Source organism: Orycteropus afer, unplaced genomic scaffold (genome assembly GCF_000298275.1).
Source record: "Orycteropus afer afer isolate SDZICR_OR568_19922 unplaced genomic scaffold, OryAfe1.0 scaffold00023, whole genome shotgun sequence".
NCBI lineage: Eukaryota > Metazoa > Chordata > Mammalia > Tubulidentata > Orycteropodidae > Orycteropus > Orycteropus afer.
This window is the reverse complement of record NW_006921610.1, coordinates 3,699,167-3,711,167: the sequence shown is the minus strand read 5'-3', so window position 1 is coordinate 3,711,167 and position 12,001 is coordinate 3,699,167. Positions and strand designations below refer to the sequence as shown.

Below are 12,001 nucleotides of genomic sequence, written 5' to 3'. Positions count from 1 at the left end.
TCCTTTACCACCCCCACCACCCCCTTCTGCACCCCCACTGCCCGGAACGTCTTCACCCACAGTGGTTTTCAACTCAGGATTAGCAGGTAAGAGAACAGATTAAACCCAGGTACTTGTGTAAGAGATACTCATTTGTCTTATCTCCTGAGGGCTAAAGCCATTCTTTGAGGTCTCTTGCTATCACATGTATCTCTTGTAATATTAGGACACATCTCCTGATGTCACCAGTGAAGGTGATACTATCTCTCTCACCTTCCTCCATCCTTCTACTCTCCCCATGGAGAGAAAGGAAGAGAGATCAGCTGCCTTCTTAAGGATTAGTGCATTTTCATGGGTTCAACAAACACTTCTGAGACACTGTGGGCACAAAACTGAGTTCTTATGGGTGGGTTTTTTTTATATAATTAAATGTGTTTGTGATATCATCTGTAAAAAGGAAAATTGTTTTCTGATTAATTGCCTGATCAGCCTTCCAGGCATTTCTTTGCAATATTTGAGGGCATCAGAACTCACTGTAGTGGATTTAAGCTTCAAGGGGAAATGCTGCTAACAGCAAGATTTCCATGCTTTTAGATGCTACCAGATAATGAATACTATCCTCCTGCTAACTAGGAGATAGAATATAACTTCTTTATCTCACCTTCTACCCTTGAAATAAAGTTGGAGGTGAAAAATAGAGTGGGAAATGGAAGAGGGAGAAAGTTACTCTAATGCCTTCAAATATAAGTTCTAATTTTTGACATATGGAAATTAATTTTCACTTTTTCTAAAAACATTAGAAGCTGTTTTTCCATCACAGAGTGTTTCCTTGGCATTTGGAAACCATCCCTGTGGCACTGGGACATTCGGCTCCCTTGTCCACTTTAGACCCTTCATGAAGTTTCTGACTTTTAATGAAGAACTACTACTCTCAAAGCTTCCCTTTCCAAGGCTGCAGTAGTTCTCAGAGCCTTTGCCTGATGGCCAATATGCAGTCTCAGCTATAAAGCAGTTCCCAATCTCCATCCTTCCAAGTGCCTCGTCAGCAGTTCTACCAGCCACTCTTCAGGGCTTATCCACCCTAATGATCACTAAAGTCCTTTTGGATACCAGAAAGCTACCCACACCACACTTGTTCCACAACCAATCTGTAATGTTCACTTCTACTCTGACTTCCATAAAATTGTCAAAGAAACAAATATGATGCCTGTTCAGAAAAATGTTCACAGTAAATTAGTGACTTATTTCTACCCTTCAAGGTCTTTCCATCTGCCACTTTCTTCTAGAACTTTTATTGCTTCTGAAGGAGAAAGGTTGGAGGAGAGTCATCATGGAACTATTGGATTTTGGAATGTACAAGAACAATAACAACAAACAAAAAAACCTCATAACAAGCCCTAGGAATCCGTTCCATCAACAGGCTATTCTGAATGATTGAGTGTGAAAACCTATAACCATCACGTGCGCTGGGCTTACTGACTCACAGCCCATAGAGCACTCACCATGAGGTGTATCTGCTGTGGTGGCTCTCATTTGGTACTGCCAAAGTGAGAACAAAATGTAATGTGTGATACAGTGTCCACTTCCATTCACCTGAGCTCTCACATTAAAGCTTAGAACTGCCTTGGCAAAGTGAAAGAGTCAAGAGGCTGAGATGTTCAAGGCCAGGGCCATGTTCTGAGTGAATTTTGTCCTATCTGGTTGACTTTGTGCCTAGGCTCTGCCCACTTCTTAATTGTTAATATTTCTTGACTACTTTTGGCTCTCTTAATTTTAAGGTAGGGAGCTCTGTGCTCAGCTGATTGCCAGCTGTTACCTTAAGGGTTGCTGCAATTGGACATTGTCCTCTTTGTGCTTTCTGTAGTTTGGAGAACTGTATGTGGGATTGAAGAAACTCTTCTTTAATTCCTTAAGTAGTTAAGCAAACCTAAGATTTTCTGTTCTAGACTCTCATGAGTGTATGATAATTTGAGTTGAGGCAATTTCTACAAGGCCTTTAATCTCTCTTCAGTAATATCCTTAACTTGGCCATGATTACAATACTTAGTGATTATAGCCCATTTTGTGAAATGTTTTGCCCAGTATGTTCAGTAACTGTGTCTGTCTGAAACTAAGAAGCTAGATAGACTCAAGATTTCCCAGTGAAGTCCAGAGACAGAGCTGAGCTGATTTGCAAGGGCTCCTGGGAAGTCAGGAACCTGTGGTATCACCAGGCCTCTAGGCCTACAGGCAACAGTATGTCTAATCTCTTCAACAGGCAATAAGCAGGGGTGTTCTTAGTGGCGAGACAAGGGGACTAGAGGTAGTCCCCTAAGTTTACCTAGTTGGGATTTTCCTTTGCTTTTTTTTTTAAGAGAAAACATTACTAATGTGAAGTAAGCATTTGAAGTATAAGTCTTGCTTCCTCAAATCTGTGATAGATAGATGTGGCTCCCTTTTCAGGGTCGGGACATCTATAATCTATACTGCTGGCAAGTCTGTAACATTTGTTGTCTCTTAAGGAGAAAGTGCTTGAGTCTTCAAAATGGGAATGTGAGCTTCTGCTAATTATTTTATTTAGAAAAATTGTTCAAATCCTGTAGAATACCTAGCACAGTTCAATATAGCTATTTCTGACCACTGCAATGAATTTTTTTTTCTTTCCCTCTTCAAAAAAGGATTATTTGAAGAAAAAAAAATAAGTGCATCTTCAAGGCAGAGCAGAATGGGAATGAACTTTGGCTCTGTGCTGCCTTGTGGAATGTATCCAAGAAGCATGAAATTCTGTGCTAAAAGTGCATGAGCTGCTGAGCCCCTTGACTCTAACCATATCTAATTTTTTTTTTTTTTAAATTCTTTCTGCTTCCACAAAAGATGGGCCAATCAAGCTTTTCTGTAGGTTGCTCCTCACTGAGTGTATTGCATATTTATCATTTGTTGCTATTGGTCACACTGTGCCTTGACATCTTTCCACTCCATCTTGCTTTGGTTCATCATTGCATTTTGACTTTGTGTCTGCAGGCAGTCTTGGTGTTGGCTGACTGTCACTCCAGGTTTGCCCATATAGTTTAGTTAACACTGTAGAAGAGATTGTCTTCTTTAAGCAGACATCTTGGGTTTCATATGCTACGTTCTTTTTGCCCCAAGAAAAGGATTATTTTTTTTTTTTTGGCATAATTTTCATAGTTGGATGGATCGAAGGCCTCAAGTCTAGAAGGGTTTTACATGTATTCTGAGCAAAAGAAGGAAAAGTTCCTTCACAGAATAAAGAAGAGCTGCTGGGAAAAAAATCCTTTTTCCAGTCTCCTCCCTCTAATCTCTGGCTTTCTCTGTGGAACACCCACCCATCCATCTACCAACTCAACCAGAGCCAATTTCTTTAGCCTGAACACTGGGGACATGGTATATATTGTGGTCACCTCTAAGTCCCTTATTAGACCCCATATCTGAGTCAGTAAAAGCTTTCTGGAGAACTTTCTACTCTATTCTGATCTCAGGTTTATTCCTAGTCCTGCTAAAGCATTAAGAGAAGGATAGCTACAAATAGAATGTGAAGGTAGGAAATAAATGGTACCTACCTGTCACTCAGATTATGAAAAGATCTCTGCACAGCTTCTCCCCCCATGCCCCTCCACCACCTGCCCATTGCTGAAGTGCCAAATTAGAGGAAAGTTTGTTCATTTGCCCCATAGAGGCCATTGGTTTCCCTGGGGAGCACTGACAGAAAAGAAGTGAGGAAGGATCTGACTTTGGTGGACAGTAGAGATTAAGGTGGTGGTGGAAAGGCCTGGTTTGGCAAAAGCTGTGTTTCTGTGTTCCTGCATGCTTTTGTGTGGATTATCAGATGACATTCCTGCTATTTCCATGGCCTTTGTAACTCTGGAGGAATGAAAGGCAGCATCTTTTGTCCCAACTGGATGAAAGCACAGTTTTGTATCACATTTATTTCTGTTCTGCACTGAGGCGTTTGGAGCTCTCCTCCCTCCCTCACTAATGATGGCAGATAGTGGAACTCCCAAATAGTGTGGTAGGCTTTCTAGGATAGACTTGTGAAGAAAAAAAAAAAAAAAAATATATATATATATAGCTGAATAGTTTAAGAAGACTTCTGTATGATGTGTAATTAATGAGAAGATTTTTTTAATGGATTTCCTTTTTAGCTCATTTCCCCAAAGCAAGAGGAGATAGCATGCCTTTTGGCTCTGAAAAGATCCCTTTTTCTCTATTGAGAGGTTTTCTGTATTTTAATGTGTTCCTTGATGCCTTCTAGTTTCACATAGCTGAGACCTGAGGAGAACTGAGTCTTCAAAAAAGAGGGAAAAAGGGACTGTGGCCATTCCTGAGGGAAAAAAAAAATCTAATGTCTTGTTTCTAAGTAATACCTCTTTCTGTTGTCGTAAACATTTTCTCATTTTGGCCATTCGTGGCCCTTCATTGGCTTGAAATAACTCAGCAGCAAATATAAATCCCCATTATCAAAGTCATACTTCAGTAAAGTGTTGCTCTAAGGAGCTCTGGTGGTATAGTACCTAAGGTATTTGACTACTAAACAGAAAATTGGAGGTTCAAACCCACTAGGCACTCCATGCAAGGGAGATGGGCCAATCTACTTCCATAAAGATTTACCACCTCTGGAACCCATTGCTATGAGTCAGAATGGACTCGATGGCAGTAGGGTTTTTTTTTTTTTTTTTTTTTAAGGTATTGCTCTAGCTGAAAGTCTGCTTTCTTGATTTTACTTTCCTGATGGTTGAGGCAGCCACTGTCCATAGTCTCTCATCATCTTTTCAGGTTTGTTTGGAAATACGTACTCAAGAACCAAGAATTTAGGATGTTGAAATTCAACTTAGACTCATCAATGTCAAACAAAGGCACAGAGTGTTTACCCTATCTGCCATCCAATAACATTAATAATAGTCTTTGTTCTCAGATGGCTTATTTGTCCTAAGCATTGTCCCAATGTTATGGCTGTACTGTAGAGATCCAAATTTCTGCATTTTTAAAAAATGAACCCTTGGCCCATTAGACAGTTTTAACACTACATTGTTGCCAGCCAACCACATAAATGACCTCAGATCCCTCTGACAAAGGCCATGCATGATGTTTTCCTTATTTAAAAGTATTTAGGTGTTTCTTGCCAACCTTCCTCCAATGTTAAAGTGTCATCTGCATGGACTGTTGTCTGATTGTTCCAGAGGCCATGGGGTGGTAGTGGGATCTTAACTGCATTCTCTCTGACATCTTTAGCTGTGAAAATTAAGAAGCCGATCAAGACAAAGTTCAGAATGCCGGTTTTCAACTGGGTTGCTCTGAAGCCCAATCAGATCAACGGCACAGTTTTCAATGAAATTGATGATGAGCGCATTCTGGAGGTATCTTTCTTATTGATTAGAAACATGGGGGCATCTCTGTCTGAAAAAGCCAGTATGGGTGCTGTCATAACCTGAAGTTTTGGTGATGCAGTGCTAGTGCTTCAAGTACCTTGATGTAAAGAAGAAGACATTTCATAATACCAGAGAATAAAGCATTGTTTTGTAACATGGTTCTAAAACTCTCTTTAAAAAGTTATTTAAAAATGAAATCATTTTGAGCATCAGTGTATGCTGCCACAAAAATATGTATTTGACATAGTCCCTATCCTTACTTTATAATAGGGCATAAAAACCCTTTATTGAACTATACACAAATAAGAACTCCACAGTCATACTACCTACCTCCTTTGGATGGATAGTTTTAGTCTGTTGTGGCCATCTCTGCAAGCTAACCATTGCAAGGCAATTGCATTATCTACTTGAGACATTTCCCTCTATTTATGTACCATGGTTCTCACTCTAACAAAAATAGGAAAAATTGAGCAAGCCATGGCAAAGACAAATATTAAATAGGAAAAAACGAAGTCTCTGATGCTTAGGAAGCAGTCTAACTGGTGACTTTCTGAGTTAATTTTTTTAAGTAGGATGTAATTTGCCAATTTAATTTCTCCTCCAGGATTTAAATGTTGATGAGTTTGAGGAAATATTCAAGACAAAAGCCCAAGGTCCTGCCATTGATCTTTCTTCAAGTAAACAGAAGATAGCGCAGAAAGGATCAAGCAAAGTGACATTACTAGAAGCAAATAGGGCCAAAAACCTTGCCATCACTTTAAGGAAAGCTGGAAAGACTGCCGACGAGATATGTAAAGCTATTCATGTGTAAGTTCAAGGCATTGTGGAAAATTTATATACAGGTAACTTTAGGATGAAAATGAAAATAAGAAAGTGATGAATTGATAAGTAACAGAAATAATTCAATAGTGGGGCAAGATCTAAGATAAAAGATTGAGCAATTCTTGATATCCACACACTGGAGGTTCCCTGTATTTATATGTGCTACTTCATGGTTGAATAACATGCTAACACTAAAGAGGTGGGCCAGATATTACCTAGGGAATATTCTATTAGAATGAGTAATTAATTGCTTTTGAAAAATAACATCTGGATTGTTACATCATTTATTATCATGGTCTGCCCTCTTATATAGGCATACAGCAATGCTTACATAAAGAGAAAGCTGAACTGAGTATTGCAGATGTTAGGATAGGGGAGAAATATCAACTTTCTCTGGAGTGTCTGAATTCAGTCCAAATTTGTAGAATACAAATTTGATGGCATTTGAGGAATGCCATAATTCATTGCCAAATGCAAATATGATACAGGTGTATATTTTAATTCCTAACAATAGGAATGTGATTTCTGTTGCTCTTTGTGTTTTCAAGACATTTTAAACAAAGCTCAGTTCGTTATTCTTGAACTGTGTAGAAGATGTTAGTTTTATTTACTTCTCTCTTATTATCCTACTCTTCTTGTGGCCATGGTGACTTAAAAAAATGATAAGGATGTTATTAAATGTTTCCAGAACTAAGTCTTCATAAATTGGTATTTCATAAATTTGATCAGAGACTCTCAGAACAATAAATGACCCTAAAAAATAATTTGCTCCAAATTTGGGCTATAACCTCATAACCACTGCCTCCTATATTCTTCCTAATTTCTGATGTGCATTCTGGTTTTTGATCTTGATACACCTTGTTTGTTGTAATCCTTAAATGTTACTATTATTTGGCTAAAAAGGGGTTGTTCAGAGAATAAAACAGAGGTTGTAGCACATACTTTGTTCAAACTGAGTATAGATCCACAAAGATGTGTTTCTTCAAGTGATATATGCATTTAAGCCAAACCATCCCTACAGTACAGGCATTTTGATCCATTTCTTTTTTTCTAAAGAAGAAAAGAATATCCCAGTCTCTTGGTTCAATTGAAATCTTTTATGCAATACACCAGATTTTTGTCATTCTGTGTATAATCTTAATCTCCTCATTTAGCAGTACTTCACATTGCCTAGAAAACCATCTCCATGAACCACCTAACCGTTAAATGCTTCAGCTTTCATTCTACTTTGTCTACTGTGATTTACTGTTGATATCTAGAGGCTTAGAACTTACTACATCAATAACCTAAAAACAGAATGACAGCCTACAGTAAGGTCCAGGTTTTCAGGAAGGACCAGTTAAGGTACTTGATTCATAGTCTGGAACCAGTGCCAGGGTGGGTCTTCACAGTATTACTCTTGATCTCAGCAATGTGGTAGTTGATAAACTGGGCCAGACCAAGGTGTGTTTAAAGGGTAGGAGGTTTTCTTTCTGACATCTCCCTGTCTCCCTGTCTTCAGATTTGACTTGAAGACATTACCTGTAGACTTTGTAGAATGTTTGATGAGGTTCTTGCCAACCGAGAATGAGGTGAAAGTGCTTCGGCTCTATGAGCGAGAAAGGAAGCCCCTGGAGAACTTGTCAGATGAAGACCGGTTCATGATGCAGTTCAGTAAAATTGAGAGGCTCATGCAGAAGATGACCATCATGGCCTTCATTGGGAACTTTGCTGAAAGCATCCAGATGCTAACTCCTGTGAGTGGACCAACTCTGGTGGGGAAGGGGTCCAAAGAGACAGAATTAATATTAGTGTTTATTTTCCCTTTAAGTCTCTCCCAAAGTTGTACTCCTTGTGATAGGCTCTAAAGACTCCTTCCCAGAACTTTCTAGATTGTATTTTTATTTCAGCCTTCTTTTTACTTTGTGTATGCAAAGTAAATTTGAAAAATCACATAAAGTTTGAAAAATGGTGAATTTTCATATTCTGTATTGCTGTTCTCCTTAGAGAATGCCATTTTTGGGGTCTACAGATAGACGTCCTCTGGATTTCAAAGGGCACTTCAATTCCGAGGACAGAAAACCATTTTTTCTCAAACTTGGTCCCCTCCTGTGAAGATACTAATCCTCTAACTGGGTTGGCAAGACTGAAAATGTAACTTCCATCTTTAAAAATTGCTCTATATCTTTAGTGAACAGGCTTATAACTTTCATTGGAAGCATTAAATTAATCACAGGAGCCTTCTTCCTTTGAAGCTTATTGTATTGGACTGTGATGATAAGGAAATGATAGTCAACCATCTCTTTCTTGTATTTTGTGAATTTGGTAGTTCTTCCCCAGTTCTGTTTCTAAATAAACCTATTAGTTGCTGATTAAAGTAGCATGTCTGTTGAAAAACATGTTCTGAGAACTTCTGAAGGATGATTATAAATATCCCTTTTGCTTTCTTCCCCCATTTATGGACAGTTCTGTTGATGCACAAATATAACATATTAGTTTATATCTATTTATTTATATCTTTATGAAAATATAAATTTTATGCATTTCATGACTAGAGGTGGTAGGCAAGGAATTGAGTTCTACAGAAGATGCTGTTGACTCTTAACTCCAATCTCATTGGTTACAGGTTTTGTGATAAACAGGTTCTTACATTACTTATTACTGTTAATAGTTTTAGAGATGAGCTTGTAGGTTACTTTAGATCTCGTGAGAAGACTTAAATTTGTTATGCTTAGGAAAAATAAAATCTTGGCCTTAGGACCTTAAGGTCTAAATGCAGGGCCTATTTGTCTGTGTTAATTTTTAGTTTCCAATTTGAGTTTCCAGTTTTTAACATGTGTTTTTTCCCCCTCCTTCCTTCCTTTGATTGGAATCTAGCAACTGCATGCAATTATAGCAGCATCTGTCTCTATAAAGTCATCCCAAAAACTCAAGAAAATTCTGGAGGCAAGTGAAATTTTCCTCATATACATGTATAGAAGAGCTGGATTGTCAGCTGCAGCCCTCTGCCTGGGATGCTAGACTGATGGGCTTCTCTTTCCTCTCTTTGCTTGTAGATCATCTTGGCCCTTGGAAACTATATGAATAGCAGTAAACGAGGAGCAGTTTATGGATTTAAACTTCAGAGTTTAGACCTGGTGAGTGAACTGAAAGAAATAAAGGAATTATGAGAAGGAGAGAGGAAACAGCTGGCAGAGATTAAGTCCTGGAGTGGAGGGAAACTGCTCTTGGAAGTTGGGCTGAGGTGTCTTGATGAAGATTCTTTGCTAGTGAGTGGGAGGATAAATTGGTACAGATTTTCTGGAACACTGTTTGATAGTATTGGCAGTAGCACTTAGAGCCTTAAAAGTACTCATACTCTAACTCAGTTTTTCCATTTTGGGTAATCTTTCCTCAGGAGTCTTAATTTTGTATATTGTATTTTATTTATAATTGCACATAGTCAACAATCTGGAAGTCTAATATTTTGGGAAATGATTAAATATGTTATAATAGTACATACAATGGCCTCTTTTTCAACTATTAACATATTTGTGAAGAATTTTTAAGGAAATGGGTAAATTTGTGTTTAGAAAAGTAGGGTATAAATTATATGTAAAATTTGATTACAACTAAGTAAAATATACACAGAAAAAAGACTGAATGGAAATAGATTAAAATAGTGACAGTTAGCAGGTTGCTCTATTGGTGTAGTGTCTAAGACATTTGACTGTTAAACAGAAGACTGGCAGTTCAAACCCACCAGCCACTCCTCAGAAGGAAGACTGGGCTATCTACTTCCATAGAGAGACCACCTCAGAAGCCCAAGGAGGGGTTGCTGTGAGTCAGAACTGACTCGACGGCAGTGAGTTTATTTATTTATTTTTTAAAACAGGTTGGATGGGATTATAGACCATTTTCCCTGCTTTATGTTTTTCTAGATTATTATTTTTGATGATGAAAGGAAGTACTTTGCTTTTCAGAGTCAAAGTCTTCAGTGCAACAGTCTCCCCCTAGCTTTGTGGTACTACTGTAACTTCCACATGAGAAAGTTGAGTAGTAGGTTGAGTTCACAAGCAAAGAGCCCTGCTTATTTCATGGGGAATGCTCAGGCCCCCTGTCCATTGACCATACCAGTTATAGCAGCATAACAATGGAGTGTATCTGCCTTGTTTCATCAGAGACTCATGGATAAGAGGAGCTGAGCTAACTATGAAGACTGCAGGTAGAAGCGATGATGTGTAGGGGGCACCTGCAGGCACTGCCTGCTGTGCACTCCACTTTTCCTCTGCTCATTCACTATGGAGAGCACTAAAACTAGAGGTTGCCTGGTTTTAAGCAGGGGAGGTGTGGTAAGTGGATGAGGGGGTGGGGCATGGTTGATGCAAGTAAAAATATGAAGCATTCTTAGGTATTTGGAGTCGTCCCTAATGTGTATCCCACCCCCTGCTCAGGATATCCTTCATGCATTTAGCAATTAGTGCACTAATTAGAGAGCTACAAATCAAAACAGATACCTCTCTCACCCTGGCAATAATAGCTAAGTTCAATAAGACAGAAAATAACAAATACTGGCAAGAATGTGGAGAGACTGGCAACAAAGATACAGAAGAGCTCAACAATACAATCAACCAACTCGACCTCATAGACATATACAGAGCATTTCACCCAACAAAAGCACAATTCACATTCTTTTCCAGTGCACATGGATCCTTCTCCAGAATAGACCATATGTTAGGACACAAAACAAGCCTCAATAAATTCAAAAGTGTTGAAATACTACAAAGCATCTTCTCGGACCACAATGCTATAAAATTGGAAAGTAATAATAGAAAGAGCAAGGAAAAAACATCAAACATATGGAAGCTGAACAACTCACTGCTCAAAAGCTACTGGATAACAGAAATAAAAACTGAAATAAAAAAATTCCTAGAAACAAATGAGAATGAAGATATATAATATCAAAACCTATGGGATACATCAAAAGCAGTACTCAGAGGACAGTTTATAGCAATAAATGCATATGTCAAAAAAGAGGAAAGAAACAAAATCAACACTCTAACTCATCAACTCCAACAACTATAAATAGAACAACAAAAGAATCCTACAGTATCTAGAAGCAAGGAAATAATAAAGATCAAAGCAAAAATAAATGAAACAAACAAACAAAAAAACCACAGAGAAAATTAGCAAAACAAAAAGCTGGTTCTTTGAAAAGATTAATAAAATCAATAAACCATTGGCAGATCTAACAAAAGAAAAGAAAGAAAATCCAAATCTCAAGAATTGTAAATGAAAAGAGTGTCATCACATCAGAACAAGCAGAAATAAAAAAGATATTGACAGAATATGAAAAACTGTACTCCAACAGATTTGAGAACCTAGAAGAGATGGCCAAGTTTCTAAAATCACAAGACCTACCTAACTATCCCATTCAGAGATAGAAAAGTTGAACAGACCTATAACAAAAGAAGAAATTGAGTAGGTCATAAAAAAAACTTCCCACAAGGCGAAGTCCTGGCCCTGATGGCTTCATTGGAGAATTCTACCAATATTCAGAGAAGAGTTGACACCTGTGTTACTCAAGCTATTCCAGAACATAGAAGAAGATGGAATACTCCCATACTCATTTTATGAAGCAAGCATAACACTAATACCAAAACCAGGGAAAGACACCACTAGAAAGGAAAAGTATAGACCAATATCCCTCATGGACATAGATGCAAAAATATTTAACAAAATCCTGGCCAACAGAATCCAACAACATATCAAAAAAACTAATACACCCTGACCAAGTGAGATTCAGGAGCCCTGGTAGCATAGTGCCTAAGGCACTTGACTGCTAACCAGAAGGCTGGCGGTTCAAACCCACCAGCCAC

The 12,001-nt window shown here is 38.3% G+C and overlaps 1 protein-coding gene across 1 annotated transcript in view; it reads left to right on the top strand.

Moving 5' to 3' along the window:
- Window positions 1–12,001, top strand: part of FMNL2 (formin like 2) — a 429,889-nt gene that overhangs the window by 399,821 nt on the left and 18,067 nt on the right. Inside the window, exons 15-20 of the mRNA XM_042783649.1 lie at window positions 1–86; window positions 5,206–5,330; window positions 5,947–6,149; window positions 7,666–7,900; window positions 9,021–9,089; window positions 9,200–9,280. The exon at window positions 1–86 is cut by the window's left edge and continues 151 nt beyond it. Coding sequence (XP_042639583.1) covers window positions 1–86; window positions 5,206–5,330; window positions 5,947–6,149; window positions 7,666–7,900; window positions 9,021–9,089; window positions 9,200–9,280 — 799 coding nt within the window. The remainder of the gene's footprint in view (window positions 87–5,205; window positions 5,331–5,946; window positions 6,150–7,665; window positions 7,901–9,020; window positions 9,090–9,199; window positions 9,281–12,001) is intronic.